General features: G+C 36.1%; 1 protein-coding gene and 1 long non-coding RNA gene across 2 annotated transcripts; one reads left to right on the forward strand and one right to left on the reverse strand.

The window, feature by feature from the left end:
* Positions 1–8,033: 8,033 nt before the first annotated feature.
* Positions 8,034–11,397, forward strand: LOC147491446 (uncharacterized). The gene is made up of 3 exons (XR_015199201.1): positions 8,034–8,785; positions 9,888–9,982; positions 11,009–11,397. It is a non-coding gene; the product is annotated as an uncharacterized LOC147491446 (long non-coding RNA).
* Positions 11,398–17,151: 5,754 nt separating this feature from the next.
* Positions 17,152–19,251, reverse strand: LOC147491447 (uncharacterized). The gene is made up of 3 exons (XM_086567252.1): positions 18,456–19,251; positions 18,122–18,372; positions 17,152–17,934 (listed from the first exon to the last, which is right to left on the reverse strand). The coding sequence occupies exons 1-3, from the start codon at positions 19,249–19,251 to the stop codon at positions 17,152–17,154; spliced, it is 1,830 nt and encodes a 609-aa protein (XP_086423378.1).
* Between the last annotated feature and the right edge of the window lie 2,574 nt (positions 19,252–21,825).

The following is a 21,825-nucleotide window of genomic DNA, read 5'->3' on the forward strand; positions in this document are numbered from 1 at the left end:
GTAGATAACTTGCATACATACGAATGTGGGCCTTTGGACAACCGGTTCCCTCATATCGCTCTATCTTTGGAAATTCGAATCCATGTGGTACTCTGATCTGTGGATATGGACATAGATTATCAAGGTCCAAGTTTTCACCTTTCATCTTTGTCATTGCTTCTTTCAATCTCTTAATCTCCTCCATTACGCAACCGGTGGTTGGATTGGGTTTTGCACTTGGTATTGGGGGTTCGTGTAGAATAGTGGTTGTGGAGTTTGTGGAAAATATGTTGGGGTTGGTAACATGAATGGGTTGGACATCATGGTTGTAGTTGGAATTTGGTTTGGGCTTTGAAAAGTTTGATGAGTGGATGGTTGAGGCATGTAGGTTGGGTTATCCTGAGGAAAAAATTGGGACGGAGTATGGGTTGGCATAGGAACATGCAATTGGGTTGATCTATGTGTAGCATACGGAGTGGGTAATGAGGTTGGTAGAATGGTAGGGTTAGGACTAACCATGGGGGGTAGTGCGATACCTGGTTGTTGTGGTTGACCCAGACTTGGAGTTATTGCAAACTTTGACATCATCTTGAGAAACATCTTTTCCATCGCCTTCTCCATCAATTCCTCTTGACTGGTAGGGGTTGACGATTCACCAGAATTACTTGTATGTAGACTTCGGATGTTCGCTAATAAAACTTGTCCCTCAGATGGAGGTGCTAGTGGAGAACTTCCTTGTGGCACATACATCTGTGATGAAGATATAGGTGGCAGCGATAACTCTTGAGAAGAACCGTCTGGTAGATTCTCCATTTCAATCAGTGAGTTAATGGTTGCACGAGATAACCTTAACCTTGGTCTTCTATTCCAACTGGCTTTCGGATAAGCTTTCTTCTTTCCTATCTTAACTGAAACACCTCAACGAAAACGTAAGTCTGACTCTCTAGGGATTTCCCCAGCAGAGTCGCCAAAAAACCTGTACGCACAAAAATGTGTACCTAAGTCTATGCAATTGATTTTAGAGTCGCCACTAACTTTATTAAGGAAAAGTTGAGTAAAACCTATATGAAGGACTAGCCCTCGAAACTAGATGATTATTGGGTTCGGGAGTCAAGGTACGATGTGGGAAGGTGTTAGGCACCCACGCTCGCCTGGTAAAACTAGCCTTACTTCTATTGAGGTGTAATGTACTAAGATAGGCAAACGAAGAAAGCTTGAAATATTAATCTACCAAGTTAGATGATCTTCACTAAATTATTAAAAAATTAATAACTATATGCTATAATAAAACTAAAAAAAAAATAATCCTAATATGCAATACTAATTAAAATAAAAGAGAAAAGAAAGATGTTACCTTGTTTGGAATGTTGCCTCATACTTGATTGTAGATTGATTGATTGATTGATGATCTTGATTGATTGTTGATAAATGATGATGATAAACTTGATTTGGAATTGACAACTATGATTTTTGGATTGAAACAGGTGATTTGAGAAAAAAACAACTTTTGGTGAAAAGAAACTTCTACTCAAGATCGAAAGAGGGGAAAAGAAGACTAAAGACGAAGAACACAAAGAACTTCATTAGAAAAACCTCAAAATTGAAATTTTACCTTCAACTCCAGACTAAAGTAAAGAAATTCTACTCTAGAATGATGAACTAGAAAAGAAAAAAAAGAAGAACACTCAAGAAAAGAAAACTACTAGGCTATTAGCTCTGAATAGCTAGGTCAAGATTATTAACTTCGAATTCCTAGCTCCATATATTTTTTTGTGGGTGAATGAGACCCATATTTATAGCTTTTAGGCATGGATTCAAATATGGTAATGAGTTTGATCCAATGGCTGAGTATTGATGAAGAAAAATCCAATGGCTTGATCTCTTTCTAGTTGCACCTCCTAAATCTGGCCCTTGATTCAAGAGGTGGGATAAGGGGTGCGATCTTGGCCCTTGATTTTTGGATCTTTCAGATGTATTAGGGCAAAAAATCAAGCCCTACACGTCCTCAATGAGCCCACCATCCAGAGTTTCCAAACTTGGCTCCAAAATGGCATATTCTTAAGAATATTCTTGATTTTAGGGATCAAATCAAATCAAACAAATAAGGAAGGTTCTCTAGGTTTTTGGAGGCTTGAAAATGGGCTAGAAAACCTAATGAAAAGGTCCAACTCGATCTGGATCCACAGCCCACGAGCACAAGTCCAAAATCCACAAAAAAGCCCATTTTGACTATATTTTCAATACTGCAAATTCCCTTTAACCGGGTCAAAATTAGGCAATCTCTTCTTCACAAAAATTGTTAATTAATCCATTAAGAAGGTCCATGAACTCTTAAAAATACCCTTGGGTAGAAATCTTACTCCAATAATATATTGCATTGAACAGCGCGCACAACGGACTGAAACGGGATAAGGCAAGATTAGGGTTTCTGAAATCCAAAAGGAACCTAGGCAAGCTTGTACTCATTTTGAAGGATTTTTCAAGGGGAATTCAAATATGAAATAATCTCATCCAAAGAAAGAGTGGAAAAAATGAGATTTGGGCTCCAAAGGGTTACATGGGCATCTTGGTCATTTTCAGCTCAAAACTCAGAAAGCAACGAAACTTCAGCCATAGCTAGAACATGATGAGGAGAGTCTAAAGACACTAAAAGAAGATGAAAAGAAAGACGATTGATGTAGAAATGAAGAATCTAGAAAGCAAATCACCTTATATAATCAAATTTAATTCAAGGCAAAATCGTGAATGAATTATGCCTGGGGTGCAAAAATGGGGCGTCTACAGCATCACTACCGGAGAAATTCACAACCTCCCGTTAGTCAGCACCATGCTTACTGGTCCTCTGAATTTTTTGCCCAATAATCTCGAGGATCAACAGGTCCCATATTCCACTGATTATATGACTGGAACACCCAACGAGATTTCTCACCAACAGTTATATGGAGGACAAATCCCGTTTGCTACCCATATGCACCCTACAAACCCCTATTATAGGCATGGCTCCAAGATTCACAGGCATCCTCACTTTGCTAGAGAGGGGACTAGCTATGTTGATTCTGAGCATCTAAATGGGATTCACCAAGCAGCACAACGAGGAAATTCCGAGGTCCAATCTAACCTTTCCTTTTCAAGAATTACTTCATATTATAGATATTTGTTCATGCACAACCATCGGGGTTTGGCGACTGTCCCAGAACAGTCCCCATCGCTATTATGAAAATACTTTCATGGAACTGTAGGGGTTGCGGGGGGAACTTTATAGTTAGTGAGATTAAAGACTTAGTACATAGCAATAACCCCGATATTATATTTTTATCCGAAACTAAATGTCCAAAACCATATGTTTATTCCCTTAAGTTTAAACTTTCTTACCAACATTTCTTAATTGTTACCCCATAGGAACTGCAGGAGATCTTTGTATTTTTTGGAATGATCCTGTTAAACTACAACCCATTTTTCAGGGACAATACATGATTGCTGTCTTGATCACTTCACACCCACATAATCACACGTGGCTTATATCTTTCTTTTATGGTAGTCCGTATCCAAAGCTTAAATGTCATAGTTGGCAATTCCTTCGAACTCTAGTAGAAGAATATTCTCACCCTTGGCTTATCATTGGTGACCTTAATATCATCCTCAACCAATCACTTTTTGAATGAGAGCTTTATTGCCAATGAACTAATTCAAGATACGAGTCTCATAGATATTGGGTTCGCTGGCAACTCGTTCATCTGCTAGAACAAACAATCCGGTCTAAAATCTGTGAAGAAAAGATTGGATCGTAGCCTCGCCAATGCAGAGTGGCTATTGATCTTCCCCGAAGCCAAACTAAGCCACATCTCCACCACAACTTCAGACCATACTGGTCTACTCCTGGATACTCAACCAAACATCACAACACTCCCTCGTCCTTTTCACTTTCAAGCTATGTGGATCAGAGATGATACCTACCCCAAACTCATATCAGCCAACTAGCGTGACTCCCATTTCATTGAACCCTTTGCTCATCTTGGGTTTAACTTGAACAAAACAAAAAATGCTCTAAAAAAATGGAATAAACAACATTTTGGGAATATTTTCACTGAAAACAAAAATTTCCAAATTGAATCCATTCAGAAGTTAAACCCACACCTTATAATGTCCTTCAAGAAAAAATCCTTATCTCCAAACTCCATGAGAACTATAAACGTGAAGAGATCCACTGGAAGCAAAAATCTGGAGACACCATCATCGCTGAGGGTGATTGTAATACACGATACTTCCATATGCAGACGGTTTGTCGCAAAAAATCTAATAAAATTGAGTGGTTAAAAGACCACAATGACAACTGGATTTCTGATTGTCACAAGCTCGGTGATCTCCTTTAAAACCACTTCTCTACTATCCTCGAGTCATCCCACCCACCCCTAATCTCTCTCACCCACCTCTTCAACGACGTCATCACACCGGAGGAGAATCATGATCTCATTGCTATACCTGAAGAAAGTGAGATCCGTTCAGCTCTCTTTGGTATAGGCCCCACTAAAGCTCCAAGCCCAGATGGCTTTCCTAGCCTCTTCTACCAAAATTCTTGGGATATTGTGCGCCTGGACATCTGTCACTATGTCCAAAAGTTCTTTGATCATTCCCATAGTCTATCTGACATCAACTCCACCAATTTAGTCCTTATCCCCAAGAACAATCACCCGACCACCCCCATCCATTTCAGACCCATCAGCCTTTGCAATATATCGTATAAAATCATTTCAAAAATTATTACGGCCCAACTCAAATCCCTACTCCACAACATCATCTCACCCCTCCAAAGCAATTTCCTCACAAAGCGCCAGATCACGGATAATATTGTCATTGCACATGAGATCCTCCACACAATGAAAAAAGAAGAAGGGTAAAACCGGATTCATGGCCATTAAACTTGATATGTCAAAAGCTTTCGACCGCATCGAATGGGAACCCCTTCTTAACATCCTTTGAACTCTTGGCTTCGATCCAAAATGGATTTCATACATATCTCAATGCATCTCAAGCATTAACTACTCCATCCTCCTTAATGGCTCACCCCATGGTTATTTCAAAGGTACTCAGGGTCTGCGCCAAGGCAATCCAATGTCTCCACTCCTCTTCATCCTTTGTATGGAAGTTCTAATGCGACTCTTAAACCTTAAGAGGGAACAAGGGAAGCTTCATGGTATTCACATATCAAGAAATAGCCCGAAATCTCACATCTCCTTTTTGCTGATGACAGTTTCCTTTTCTGTCGAGCAAATAGGGAAGAGGCTATGGCGCTAATGGACACACTCAACCAGTTCTCTGCTATCATGGGGGAAACTATTAACTTTGACAAATCAGGTGTCCATTTCAGTGCTAATATAAGTCATTATGAGAAACAATCCATCCGTCGCCTCATGGGCATGACCATCATTTCTTCTTCCGACAAATACCTAGGGTGCCCTCTCTTTATGGGGAAAACAAAAATGCAAATGTTTGATTCGCTTATAGCTAAGGTGGAACAACGTATTATAGGTTGGAAAAGTAAACTTCTTTCCTAAACCGGCCGAACTGTACTCATTAAATCTGTCACCACAGCTATCCTTACCTACCAAATGGCTTGCTTCAGTATCCTAAAGAAAATCTTGCAAAAAATGGACTCACTTCAACGCGACTTCTGGTGGGGCAAACATAATAAAACTGACCAAGCTAATCACTCGCATGGGCTATACTTAAAAAATTAGAAATTCATTTGCAAACCCAAATGCCAGGGCGGGCTTGGTATCCGTGACTTAGAAAACTCAAACATTACCATGCTTTCAAAGCTAGCTTGGCGATTAATAACTGAACCTTCCTCCCTCTGGGCCCCTATACTCAAAGCTAAATATCATCCTCATAGTACTGCCATAAATTCCACCCCTAAGCAAGGTTCTTCTTGGATTTGGCACAGTACTTGCAAAGGGATGGAGTAGATCAAATCAAATTCCATTTGGCATATTGGTGATAGATCTGCTGTTTCCATTTGGGATGACCATTGGATCCCCGGAAACCCCCCAGTACTAAACACTACGCATCACTTCTTACCCCTTCTGACACATGTCAAAACCTCATCTTAGGCAATCTAGTAGAGTGGAACATCCCACTTCTCCAAAACCTGTTTTCTGCGGCAACGATCGTACAAATCCGCACTATCCATCTGTGCCGCAACTAACCTTCCCAGGACCATCTAAAGTGGACTCTCACAAAAAAAATGCATTTTCACGACTCAATCCTTGTATAAAAATCTCACTCCTAGTGCTAATGACCCAAACCATATAAACAAGAGTTTTCTCAAGATTTGGCATGTCAATGCCTCTCCAAGAGCGATTAACTTCACTTGGAAATGCTATCATGACTTCGCTCCAACTTGCGAAAAAATAGGGACTCATGTTCCCATCCCCACACATCAATGCCCTATCTGCGACCATCCAAATGAAACACTACACCATATATATGCTCCTCACATGCCCTTTCACTAGGACTTGTTGGTTCACTTCACAATGAGTTATCACTCTCCATTCCCTCACACACCTCTCAACGCGCCATTGGATTGATATATGGCTATCCCCACCAAAACGGTGGAAATTCAATAATGAAAAATGGAGCTCTTTCTGTATAAATCTTACCTGGGCTATATGGAAAGTTCGTTGCAATGCCATGTTTAAAAAATTAATACCAAACAAATTCTAAGCTTACATGATAACTCAGTCAGCCCATAAAACAGATAAAGGAAAATGCAAGATGAACAATCCCACAGCTAACTCCTTGATTCAACTACAAACCATCCCACCTACAAACCAACCACCAAAATGGAAACCGCCAACTCACCCATCCCAAAAGTTAAATGTGGATGCAGCCTACCTTTGTGACACACGGTGTTTTGGTATTGGTTTTATCCTACGGAACTCACATGGTTCCTTCTTAGCAACAGGAACCAAGACAGGATATGCCACTTCAGCGGAGGATGCAGAATGTAGAAGTATCCTCATGGCCACACAATGAGCCTTAGCCAGACAGATTTCACATCTAGAGATAGAGATAGACGCCCAGGCAATAACTACAAATTGGGAGAATCTGCATTCGAATCTTGCATGGCAATCTGAGCTCATTATCAAGGATATCAGATCATTGAGCTCACATTTTGTACATTTTAATATATCTTTTTGTAACCGTTTGCTAAATGGAACTGCTGACATTTTATCGCATAAAGCACTACTGCTAAAAGGACTCCTATCAATGGGAAGGAGATCCTCCAATGTGGCTAGTGGATGCTATAGGTATAGACATATGTTCCACCCACACATGTACAAGAACCACTTCTACTATATAATATATATATCGTTAGTAACCAAAAAAAAAAAAAAAAAAAACTAAGGGTTGTTTGTTTTTTTGAATTCAAAGATTCGAGACCTCTTAAACTTAAGTTTTAAGCATTCTTTTTCAAAACTTGTTTGCTTTTTTTTAAGTAGTTTAAGCATTCATTGGTACTTTTAGCATTCAAAGATTCAAAGACCAAAATTTCTTCCTCCTCTAATACTTGAAACAAGAAAGTCCCTTCTTGCCTTTTCTTAAGAACCCAATCTTAAGAACCCATCTACTTTCCTACCCTGGACTTTTATGGCTTCAAAATTTGATGTTGGCGTCCAACATTTCATTTTTTGGGTGAATGATATCCACTTTGTTAAAATAGAATTACATATATATATTATGAAAATAAACAAAATATGAAAATAAACCGTTAAAATATATTTGTGAAAGCATATTTTAAATAAATTTATTTATCATTTATTTTTTTTCGATTCCATCTCTTCTTCTCAAATATAATATATATTTTGTTTAACAAGAAATTAAGTTAGTGTTTAAAATAGATAGCATGAGTAAAATTGTCCTAATGATTTATATTCAAACTCAACCAAAAAAACAAACATGTTTTTTAGAATTCAGCAATCAACATTTAGTATTCAGAGGATGAGTCATTCAGCATTCAGCATTCATAGGCTCAGAAAAACAAACGACCCCTAACTGATTCTTTGCCTAGACTTCTTCAGAATCAAGAGGTGGTTAACAGCACTGAAGTTTTCCATCCAGGACTACCTCATGGAGACAAAAATTCTGTACCAGTGGACATTATGTCCCAACATCTCTTGGATAAAGAGTATTTGAATTCCAGAGATACTTTATATTCAGAGTCAACAATCTCCAACTCTCATGGAGACTTGCAATCAGGTTTCACAATATCAGAAAAGGAGATATAGATTCATAAATCTCATTCCTGTGTCAAATGTCAATAATTGTCTTTTTCAGTTTTTCATGTTCTGGTGTCGATTTTAATGTACTCTTGGTAATTTTATTACTCTCAGACTGCAGAGATTTTTTTCGGTCTTGACGTTATCATCCGTGATATGAACCGTATTTTCCATTTTGAAGCTTACACGTATAGATAATTTCTAACTTTATTCTACTTTCAATCATATGAAATTGGTTATCTGCAGTGAGCAATGCAAGAAAATTTCAGCCTAGGGTCAAAGTAACCACGCAGCCAAAAGACAAGCTTCCTACCGCACATGTTGTTTCTGTGGCAGCAGAGGGTTCCATTTATCATGATGAGGCTCCCCATTTTCATGCCTCAAATGATGACTTGGATATCCCAAGCGTGGATTGCAATTTAGAGCTTCATTTCAAAATCCAAGCTCACGAGGACGGTCCAATGAAGATGAATTTGTACTTGGTTATATACACTTGATCACCCCCTTCAGGGTGCGGATATCATAAAGAGGTACTTTCAAATTTCAATTACTTAGTTTCGACAAATTACATTTTACTGGTAGTCATGCCATGTAGAATCTCCTCTAAGTAGAAGACTACACTTATGTTCTCTGCCCATTCTTTTAGATTCTGGCATTTCCACTTACTCCATTGCAATTTCATAATTGCATACCCTGCATTACATATACATCTGTTTGAAAATATATTCATCGTTTTAAACGTACTCCACATAATTGTTGAAAAATTTACATTTTTTCTTCGGCCATTGCTTCACCTCAGTCCACATATGAAAATCACAATTGACTATTTGGAGAGAATTTTTATGTAAAGTTTTAATATATTTGATTGAGAACACTTAATACACTTACCATGACACCTTCGATAGGAAAATGATTATGCACGACTTGATACATATAACTAAGAATACAACTTAAATTTGGGAAAGTTGACTTCTGTCCCACTCTTTTAACTTCAATAAATTGCCTCAAAACTTCCCTTCAACATGTTCAGGGTGCAATCTCAGCTGCTCTGACTGGATATACACTTGCAAAGCCTGCAAGTATGTCTTCCACATATCTTGCACCAGTGCTTTTGATAAATTCCGTTGAGTTTTATATCTTAAATACTGGGACATCTGTTGTACTGAATGCTTCAATGAAGAACTTTACTGCAAGACAGATACAACTTCACTTAATTAGCATTACGTGATTAACTTTTGTTCTTTTGAAACCCAATGTGTATATGCCCTTTTGCATCTGTATATGTCTTTGATATTAAGTGTTTTCTTATGTGTTATTTACTGTCTATTGTGTTGTATATATCTTTTACGTTTTTCACCAACTTTTAACATAGCAAGACTGACAGCGCAATGAAAGTTGAATGGCTTGCTTACAGCTACGAAATAATGAACGTAACATATACATAATTGCACCATTTTAACTATGTTACTACTTAATTAGTAGATTAACAATTGACTCACTGTCTTATACAATTAGCACGTGCATCATACTAGTATATATAAATATATATCCTTCAATTCCAATATATATTTTGTACTTAATATGAATTGATACATAACTTATATATTTCCCTCTTCTTGAATAAAATTTCAGTCTTATCAACCATGGATGGATTCTATCGATGGTGGTTTTCTTAATATACACAGTTTAAAAGTTTTATATCTTCATAGACTCTCTAGTTTGAACGGGTAAGTTTCTACGAACATGAGAATTATATCATCTTGAATTTGTACATTTTTTTTTTCTTTTTTTTTTCTTGAGTCCTTCATATGATAGTGTCAAATTAAAGAATGGAGTTATAATCATTTTCCTTTTAATTCGGTAATTACAAGTAATTCCTACTTGAATGGGTTTAAGGCGCACCCGCTTTCACGACAACTCTTACATGATAGTTTGAATGGTAAATAGCCTACTAGATACTTAAACCTTGATGTTTTATAATTATTTGATTTTAGTGTTTAATATATGAATGCTATTATTAGGTATCTGGTCATAAGTAGTCTTGTACAGTAACTTCTAGGTTCATTCGGATCAATGTAGTCAAGGCGCAAAGAGGCGCGCGCCTAAGGTGCGAGGCGCGGAGAGACACTTTAGTGCCTCGCCTTGACCAAGGCGCGGGAGGTAACATAAGGCGCGAGTTTTTTGTGTCTTTTTGCGCCTTTTGTTGAAGCGCACAAGGCGCACGCCTTATTAACTTTTACAATTTTTTCGTTTTTTTTATAATTTTTGCTATACATGACACATTTACACTCGATCCAATTGTTGTATGGTACAAGAAATTGTACAAATTTAGTAAGTTTCATTTTGGAGTACACTCTAAACTTAGTTTTGACTAGTTTTATTAAGTTGTATGGATTGAAAGAAGACACAAAGATGAATTAAATGAAGTTTTACGGGATTCTAACATTTGAATCACGTGTTTTATTTCATGAAGAACTCATTTGGCTCAATTTAATTGGTTAATTAGTTTAGTTTATTGAAGTTGAGCTAGATTGTATTGAGAGATACAAGTTTTATTTTGCTATTTACTTATTGCTTAAGATTTTTCTTTTAAATGACTACAATGGTTTCATGTTTACAATCACATAAAATTAATTTTAAAATTTGACTAAGCAAATTAAATTAGTGATAATTCATGTCAAATTTAATATTTATTTTATTTTTTATTTGATATATCTATTTTTTTTTATTACTACGCACCTCACTTCAATCAGGTGCACGCCACGTCTCGCGCTTTGCGCCTTAGGTGCGCTTTCACGCCTTGACTACACTGATTTGGACAAACTAAAGTCTACTCTTGTTGGAGTGAACTCACTTTACTTTGTATGGAGTGGCGCTGCACTGATGATGTTCCGGTCGTGTTGTTTGCCTACGCTTAATTGGGCTAGTTGCTTGTTCCATCTCTAGAAAATTCTTGAGGCTCTTTACCCTCATGAAAGGTTATGCGACTCATTAAAAGAACAAATTGCATAAAAGTGATGAAGATAGGAATTTCAAATCATAAGTTGTTTTTTTTCCCATTATGTTCTTATTATGCCTTGTGTACTTTAAAAACCTAGTTATTTATTGGCAATCAACAAATTAAAAACATTGTAAATTTTGAAAAACCAATATATAATATATCAAATTTTGAAATGTGTTATTTTAGTATGTTGCTTGTATAATTGATTTTATGATATGAGAATCAGGTAGTATTTAGTAGTAGTGTTGGGAAAAAATAGGTTTTACCAAAAAAAATTAATTATTAAAAAAAAAATACTTTAAACAAATATGACGGGGAATAGTGTCGTTAATTGACTTTCCTAAAACAATGTACCATGAAAATGCGTGTCCTAAACCTAAGACGTAAATTTACGATGGGTGGGTACGTTTTAGATTTGAAAATATGCAACTCTAGTACAAAGGAAATTTGCGATAGTTTTGAATGTCCTATAATTAACGATGGCATTAAGTGTCTCATACCCGTCGCATTTCTAATTCAATTTACCATGCGGTTTTCATTGTTAATCGACAGTGCTGACACCATTTCCCACCGTAAATCTCTATTTTTCTTTTTTGTCAGTAAATTTCTATTTAGGATGGCTATTGCCTTCGTTTTTGACATTTTCTGGTGTAGTGTGCCTACCCCGGATAACTGACCCCTTCCATGTCTATATTTATTTAAATATGTTGCATAATAGCAGAAAAAAAAAAAAAACAGGTAGATTTCTGGTTAGATACCATCTTATATTGAATTCCAAATAATGGAGAGTTTCACAATTTTTAGTTATTTCCTTACGTTTCCAAATAATGAAGATCACAATTTTTAGGCTGGTTAGTTATAAGCACTACTACAAAAATGCAAATAGATAGCATTCATTCAATAGCACTTATAAAAAAACGCTATGAAAAATTTGGGGATAGCGTTTGTTGATTTAGTGCTATGAAAAATTTTCAAACTGGACAACTTACAATTGCGTTTGGACGAATAGCGCTATATAATTGATTGCGTTTTTGACCAAATGCTATTGTACGTCAGCCGAGCCCAATTTTAAGCCCACTCAAACGAAAATCCAAAATTTAAGCCCCCGGCTTATTTTTTTTTCCAATTTTAAGCTCATTCCAAATTGAGAAAACCCCCAGACTCATCGAGGCAAAACAAAGACCACCGTTTTCCACCACCTCCAAACCCCCGTACTCACACTGTAAAACCTTACCTCTTTTCTGAAATGATGGTATCTCACATCGTAATACACAACAATCTAGTATCAGACGAACCAGGTCGAGGAGGAGAGCTTGAAGGAGGAAGACAAACCAGGTAAGATGGGTCTGATTTCGGTTTGACTTCTCTATATTCTAATTTGTTTAAGCACAAATTCTAATTGTTTTTCGTTTGGGGTTTTCAATTTGGGAGTTATAGGTGCAGCCTTTTAGCTTAAATGAGGTATCTTTGGAATTTGAGGTGCGATTTTTTTGTTCAATTCAATCGATGTTTTTTTTTTTGCAAGAGGAACTATTGTCTTCCTTTCTTCAGCTAAAATATGAAAAATTGATGCCTAGACTTTAAGAAGAATATTGGATAAGAAATAAATTTTAAGTGTTTGTGTTGGTGGGTTTTTTGTGTTGTGCCACAAAATGGGTTTCAAACATGACTGGAAAGTCTATGAGTTACTTAAATTATATACAAGGTTTGTTAAACTAATAGTGTGAAAGTTAAATTAAGTCTGAATATTGTGAAAGTAAGTGTGGTTTGTCCTTATTTTATAGTTTCTTTTCGGTGGTAAACCTGTTTTCTCCGCTAAGATTCAAGACTACACCAATGAGGTCATTGTCGACCTATCCGGATGGATTGATCAATCCAGAATGACGCACCCACATGTGTAGAAATTAAGGAAACGATTTCAAGGCTTCTTAAGAAATAAATTTTATAAGCTTTATGTATGATATGCATACTGAACTAGGAATCTCACATCCATTTATCTTAGCATATGATCCTTGAACTATTCAAAGTACCTGTTATGGAGAAAAAAAAAAAAAATTGGTCATTTTCTAATTTGTGTATAGTCTATGACTAAAAAAGCCAAGCAATATCTTTGAACAAGGTAGATCTAGGATCTAGCTTGCTCACACTGTCCATCCCATACTTTGAATGGAGAAACCCAAGTGTTCTCCGTCATTTGGTTAAGGATTTCTAAACTGAATATTTTGTGTTTTTGTGAGATACTAGTCTATCATATATAAGTTTATGCACTTCTATCAAATTCACTTGGTGACTTTTTTGGCTGCCAATTATTGAACTTCATATATCGTGGCTATCTATTAAACCTAATCCCCACACGCCCACCCCTCCCTCAAAGCAGGGTGTTCTTTATGGATTTTAATAGTTGAAAAACAGCTTGGAGCCTTAGATTGACTGAAGATTTAGGTTGTGGTTTGACTTGCGGTTGTTGTTGCACTCATGCGAAGATATATGTAATCTAACAAACAGTGCACTCTTTTTAAGCAATATGGGTTACCCAGGGATAGTACTTGTTAACATACTTTTTAATTGTGTCATCTGGATGTTAATGTTTTACTTATGCATTATTTTAAATTGTTAGATTGGATGAGGACTTGGGCTTCGACATCATATAACAATAGCACAAACAGATGTGCAGATTCATTACAATGCAAGTTTGCAGTTTACTGTAATCTAGGAAACTGATATATATATTGAAAATATTCATTTAATAATTTTATCTCTTTGAACTTAGTAGGTTAACTATTTTGTTCTTGCTTATTCTTTCTTTACTGAAGGTTACTGCAAGAGTTGAGATGGCATTAGTCAACAAGGTTGCAAATAGCATTTGCGTGCCGGCGTGCCGCTGTGGAGATCAGATTAGTTGGTGGTCTCGACAAATACAATAACAGTGACATAACGGTATAGTAGTCTTAAATATAGGTCTCAGACTTTGTAATGTATATGCTTGTTTATAATCACCTATATTTGTTGACTTAGGATTATTTGATATGGTTGCCAAATACATATGGTTGGACTGATTGAGCATTCTTCTTGTTCACATAGTAATCTATATTCTTGCTACTTTACCAGGACCAACCATTTGAATCTTTGCATTACAGGACCATGTGGTATATCTTTTTAAGAATGTGAATCTCATTAAGTAATTCAAACGTTCTGCTGGACTTATCCTTCCACTTGTCTAAACTTTTTTGTATTAGCACATTCAATTTGTTGAGAAGTAGAACCTTATGTTTTCCATGCTAGCTTTGTACTCGTTTCCTTTATCGTAGATACTGGTATAGATATTTGACCATTCTAAACTTTTTGTCTTATTATAAATTTGTACAGGTTCATACTATGTTTAATGAGTGAAACTTTAGGTGGTTGTTAGGAGCTTTAGTTATTTTCTTGACTTTGAATTGGCTTCTATCATATTCTCATTGCTATTAGGTTGCTAAAATTTTGTTGGAAGCATCTCTACCAACAAGGTATGACTAAGGTAAGTCCTTTGAATGAGATAAGAGTAGGTATTGTTATAGTTGTACTTGGGTAACTGCAACAAATACTTGGTGATCGATTAGATAAGGGGATTTTAGTGAGTTTTTATTTTTTTAGCAGTTTATGTTAAGAGTGATTGATGACTCTATTTAAGTGAAATCGAAAAGCTAGTGAGCTAGCCAAAAGTGGCAGTAATGGAAGCTTGCAAGCACAGATCAATTACTTGCCTTTTTGTCAATGGAGATCCGATCAGGTGACATATATACCCATGTATTAGTTAGGGGTCTTATTGCTTTAGTATGTCTAGAGTACTAACACTCTTTTATGTATCACCAGTTTGTAGGTTTTACTCTATGCATCCACATCACGTGCAGGGAGTTTGACTTAGCCTGCATAACACGTGCATCACAGGTACATTTCTCTAGTACATTTAAAAAAAAAAGAAAAGAAATCCAGTAATTACCTTAGGCATGTAGCTCCATGCCTTTAGGTTTAGAGCAATCTATAATGCCTTGTAAGAAAGAGAATAGGCATTAAAAATATTTTTGGATTAGTCTCGAAATAATATATGATTGAATATGCTAAGTGTAGTGATGGATGTTTAGGATGTTTATGTGTTGGTTCCTGTATGAATTGAAACTGAGAAATTTTATGGTTTAAAGTTATATTTGTTCAGTTAAAAAGGTATAACGCAAGGTATGTGAAAGTGTAAATGGTCAGTATCTAAATTTCTAAATGCGTTATTTGTTCTGTTGCTCTATTAGTTGGCGTTATCTGTTAGCCCCTACTATTTATTCTACTAGTTCTATTATTAAAGGATGATTCACTCAAGTTGACCCTTGGACGCACATTGACTCATGGTAATGTTGGACTCAATATGAGCGGGTAAGTTTTGGTAATTAGCTTAGTGAAACCTTAAGTAAATCCATATCTCTTTATTGTTGGATGATGCATATATTTTGAAATGATGTTTATAGTATCGGGTATGTCCATAAGTTATGTTTGTTTAAGTCATGGATGTGTCTTAACGTTATAGTTCCTTCAAGTATGTTTGCTCAAATATTAGTATTGATATTTCTTGGTGTATGTATGGATGGTTTCGATTGTTCTCATGTTTTTTCTTGCTACTTCTTACCTTCACTCATCATGATGAGCTATTGGGTAGCTTTTATTAAGCAGTGCGTTGTTATTACGCCCTTACAAGTTTTGTAGGAATTTGATGGTTGAAAGCACTAAAACACGACTAAGGTCCATATGTACTATCTTTGTACCTCTTTTGCTTATCTTTTAGAAAGTTTTATAGTAAGTATTATTGGTTAAGGACGTAATGTTTTGATAGCTATGGGACTCGGATGTATATATTTAGCTTATTGTTTTTGACAATGACTTTGTATGAGGTGCTTGGATGATCTGGCATTTGTCGAGACATTCAACTACTTCGGCGTACTAAGTCCTAGTGTTGCAGTGATCTCATTTTTGTAAACCGGTTACTTAACTGTTCTGGCATTAGTCGAGACGGTTAAGTAGCTAGGTTGATCAATGAAAAGTATATTGCTTTGTTTTTGTTATGACAGGATTTATATTTATGGAATGTTGAAAATACAGAAGAGATGTTGTCGAAATTTTACCATAAAAATCACGTGTCTGATTTCATTTTTACTTCTTGGATGCTATATCTATATTCTCCAATTGACATAATTAAATTCAAGAGCTAAACCATTGTTTATACTATTTTTAAAAGTTAGTTGCTACTTGCTAGGGAAGTTTGAAAGGGTTCACTAACAAAAGATAAGTGCTCTCAAGTGGTTGGTTGCTCAATTGAATTTTGCCTTGGTGTTTAACAAGGACCCATGTATACAATGTTTTAATTTGTATTTAGTTAACCTCAAAACAGGGCCGGCCCTGAGATTTGAGAGGCCCTAGGCGAGCTCTCAAAGCGGGGCCTTAAGCTTTAACAAAAGAAAGAAAGAAGAAAATTATCTAGGCAAAAAAAAAAAATTGTTATTTATTTTGAAAGTAGGAAAAATGAAATCTAACCCCACCAAGTCACAAACAAATTACATCAAGTAAAATATCATCGAAAATTTCCCGCCTCACGCTTTTAGTAAAATCGGTTATTACATTTGCATAGTCAAGCTCCTCTCGGCTTTTTCAATAGATAGCATAGCTAATCCATTTAATCTATCTTTGCGACATGGTCGATCGAAGGTAAGACTTAATCATCTTCAACTTTGAAAAGCTTCTCTCTCTGCAGAAAACCAGAACGGTATAGTTAATAATATTCTATAAGCAATCCATGCATTTGGAAAGCAACTAGCCCTTAAGTTCAAATGGTTTAGCACTTCAATTGCCTTCTTTGCATCATCCGTAAAACTTCTTTCAAGAGTTGCAATTCCAAAAATAACTCATCGTCCGAATATCGTAAATGTTGTCATGTTTCAGAAACTCTGCTAAGTTGCCACAAGAAGCCTTTAAACTATCTCTGTCTATAGACTTCAACTTCTCCAAATTAAACAAGAACCCAAAATGTTTCTCATATACTTGAAATTGTTCAAACCTACTCTTAAGAGAAGAAATAGCTTGGTCAACAATAAAAATGAAGTAGTTGACTCTAAATGATTCTTCAGCTGACTGTGGCACCTCTTTATCCACATTTTCATCAAATTGTCTCTTTCTACGAATGATACGTTTTTCACGAAAAATAGGCTCAATTTGCATAGCACTTGCAACTTCTTTAGCTTCTATCATTGCTTCTTCAAATCCGGTTTCTCTATACTTTTCAAAAAAGGAAATCAACCTTTGCAGTTCACTAATAGCGACATCAATCTGCATATCTTCAGTTTGTAAGAGTTTGCTAACAACATTAACACCATTCAATATCGTGTGCCAAACAATCATACCAATCAAGAACTCAAAATTTTCAATATCATGTGTGGCTAGAGACTCAGCTTCACTCTTAGTCTTCGGATCATCACTAGTATCCATTAATTCAACTAAATCGCTTATCTGTGGAGCTTGACTTCTAATCGCTTTAACACTTTCCACACGATTTTCCCAACGTGTTTGTGACAATGCCTTCAAAGTAAGATTGGGACCTTTTTTCACATGTTCTTTGAAAACTTCCCACCGTTTTGTAGAAGAAGAAAACAATGTATATACACGCTGCACCAATTTGAAAAAAGGACACGCCTTTAGAGCAAGAGTTAGCCGTATCACACAATGCAATATTTAGACTATGGCAACCACATGGCGTATAAAAAGCTCTAGGATTTATTTTGAGCAATCTTTTTTGTACGCCTTTGTGTTTGCCTTTCATATTAGATCCATTGTCATAGCCTTGTCCCCTTACATCATTAATATCAAGTTGAAGAGTGCTCAATACAGCTTTCAGCTCATTAAAGAGTCCCAAACCCAATGTATCTCCCACCTTCATAAATTCTAAAAAGAACTCTTCAATCTTAACTGGATTTGTTGAGACATCCACACATCGTATCACCAGCGACATTTGTTCTTCATGGCTTACATCTGGAGTGCAATCAAGAATAACTGAAAAGTACTTAGCCGCTTTAATTTTCTTAAGAATTGCATTTTTCATCTCACCTGCAAAAAAAATTATGATAACTCTTATAGTAATATAATGTCACGGATTATCTACCCAAAAGAAAATGCATTAATAACGTCACCTGCTAACATCTGAATTAGTTCATTCTGAATGTTGTGGCCAAGATAATGATAGTGAATTTCATGACTTTCAATAAATAAAATGTGCTCTTGCAATATTGGATCAAATTCTGCAATCATTTCAATCATGCTAAAAAAAATGCCGTTGTTTTCTTCCTTAATCTTCTCATTGTCTCCACGAAATGCCAAAGTATTTTTAGCAAGAGCTTTCACAAGAGCAAGTATCCTCAATAATAGTTGTCTCCAATGTTCTTTTTCTCGATTGATTTGTTGTTGCACACTCTTATCGATTGTTTCATTCTTTCCTAACCTATTTTCTAACTCACACCAACTATTCAAGTGTCTTTTGTGCTCAGCACTTTGTTCATGTTTTTGAAGCTTTTCACCAAGATTTTTCCAATTTGAACATCCTTCACTATCCAATTGAGAAAGCCTTCCTCGTTGCTTGAATAACTTACAACAAAAACAAAATACCCTGTCCACCGAATGAGAATAAACAAGCCACTTTCGATCTTGCTTCAAACCATTATCCATACGTCGCACGTAGTGGAAGGTTGAAAAATGTCTACCTTCATTATCTCTAGGAAAATCAGTAACATTGTCTCTTATTGGACCTTTTTCGACCGAGAAATCCCTATATTTCTGATCAATCTTATCCCAATTTGCTGGATCAAAATAGTTTGTCTGTCCATATTCTCCATTCTCATTCATAGCTTCATTAGGTTCTTCTTGACTTTCAATATTCATTGTCTCTTCATCTTCATCATTTACTCTCTCTTCTAATTCAACATTATTCATCTCCTCTTCTTAACAACATTTGATCTTTCTTCAAATTCATCATTCCCCCTCTCGTCATGTTCCATATTCACTATATTTTCAAGCTCCTCATGCTCAACATCTTCATTAGAAGTCTCTATTTGTCCACTAGTAGAAAGAAATTTAAGAATACTTCCCGTCTGAGATTGAGCAAGTTCTTCTTGTTTTTGCTTCTTTTTTCTCTTAGCACTACCCGATGGATATTTTCTAGCGCTACTCATGATACTAACCACTCAACAGAATTTCACTAGCAAGTCGGACAACTAGCTTAGAACACTTTTCAAACTTTTGAGTCATTCAAAATATAGCATACATAAAACGAAAAATTCAATCAAATTCATATAAGATTATTGCTATAAAAAATTCAATCAAATTCATATAAGATTATTGCTACAAACAATTCAATCAAATTCATCCAATTTAAAAAGAAAAACAATAAATTGAGAATTGAGAAGGGTTAAGGGAACATACAAAGTATGTATATTGGGAGCACCTCTGCTAGCGTAGCAGTCTTGTTTGTAAGTTGTAACTCTTCAAAGACTAGGTTCTCTCTTCTATTTTTTTTTTTTTTTAGTTTATCTGTTTCTTTTAAACTAACCTTAAACCCTTAGTTTCTTTTTTAAAAATAGAAAATACCGAAATAGAAAACTTCCAGGAGACCGACCGTACTGTTTGAATTGGTATTGTTTTTTGTTGGGGGGCTGCTTAAAATCAGTTATCAATTGGTTTTGGGTCAATCTAATATTTGGGCTTTTATTTCTTTAGGTCAATCTAATGTTTGAATATGGGCTTTATTAGATAGTGGGTGGAGAATTAGGGGCCTTTTTTTGTCAACAAGTGGGGGCCCAGTCTTAGTTGGTTGGCCTTTGCCCGAGCCGGCCCTGCCTCAAAAAGTCACTGTGGTTAGTACTTAGATATTTTCATCGGTACATATGGTTCTCCTAGTGCCTACTAGTGTGGAATTACCATAATAACCATTAGGAAGGTTGAATGTATCAGTTGTCAAATTTGGTTTTAATGGTTACTTTAGATTGATGGAAGAGTGCTCGTGATTGGAAAAGTGATTCTTTACTAGTTCTTATGTAAATTTTGAGATGTAACTAGTCTGTCGTTTGCATATAAGATCATATTGACTAGACCATCTTACAGCATGTGATGAGTTTTCGTCATGTGTACTAGTTCCTTATGTAACTTATATTTTGTTATCTCGATCGATATTGATAATCACATGTAGCAAAACACTTCATAATAACGTATAGATAAGTAATCTTTAAGCTTATAAATAGTGTAGCGATTACTTTTTTCATTCAAATTCATCGAGAGTATTTTTTCATTTTTTTCTATAAGCTCAAAATGGGAAGAGCTCACTCAATGATAGTGAGAGGTTGATGGTTCAAATCCATCTGGATTCAATTGAATTTCTTTTTAATGGATATTTATAATTTTGAAATCAATTAAAACTGGAATTTGAAAATGTGCATAGATCTTTAAAACACCATAAAACAAGTATAGCATTTTTGAAAAAACACTATTGAAAAAGGGATAGCAATAAAGAAAAACGCTATTGAAATGCATAGCACTTCTATAATAAACGCTATCGTTCTGTAATAGCGCTAAGGAAACAACGCTATAAATATAATAGCGTTTGTCAATAAATACTATTAATTCAATAGCGTTTTTTCAGAAAACGCTATCAATAAAAGCATAGCACCGTCATTAATAGCGTTTTGGAAAACGCTATGGACACCAACCATAGCGTTTTTCGCATGCTATCTTAAGACTTTTCTGTAGTAGTGAAGCCTAGTTAGAGCATCTCTAGGTAGACGCATTCGTGGTCGCATTCTTCAAATTTGAAGAAATGCGTTGGAATTTCCCGGAATTCCAACTCTAGGTGGTCGCATCACCTGCTTGTTCGCATTCTTGTTCACAAATTTGGCAATTTGGATGCGGATGCGGAGCGACAATAGTAATGTCACGCGCCAGTACTAATGTTGCGCCACTTTTTTGACTTTGACCACAACACGAACTTGCGCCATTACCATCGTCGCTACCACTACTATCGGTCGCGCCACTCCCTATCATTGCTCCAAACGGGCATAAAACGGGCAAAAAACGGTCGGATTTCTACCTTCTATATCTACACTCATCTCCTTCTTCATTTTACACACACTCAACTCAAACATTTGTATCAAACAACTCAACCATTTCACATCAATTCTTAACAAACAACACACACATTGCGAAAAAATGGATCATGAAGTATATGAGATATTTCCATTTCAGTCTTCATCTTCATCTTCATCGTCGTCTTCTTCTTCATCTCCTCCAGCGGAAGACTCGGTAGATAGTCTTGATGAAGAATTTGTTAACGCCATGTCCCTTATGAAGCACACTTTGGCTGTACTTGCACAAGCACAAGTCCATGCTCCGAAGGCACCACATGGTGGTTCAAAGAAGGGTCGAAAAATTAAACATAGAAAGTATGCTCTGACTTTGGAAATCTTGAAGAACAACTACTTCGGCCGATCGTCCCCGTTTCGAAGAGGATTTCAAACG

Source organism: Coptis chinensis, chromosome 6 (assembly GCF_015680905.1).
Source record: "Coptis chinensis isolate HL-2020 chromosome 6, ASM1568090v1, whole genome shotgun sequence".
In the NCBI taxonomy this organism is placed as follows: Eukaryota; Viridiplantae; Streptophyta; class Magnoliopsida; order Ranunculales; family Ranunculaceae; genus Coptis; species Coptis chinensis.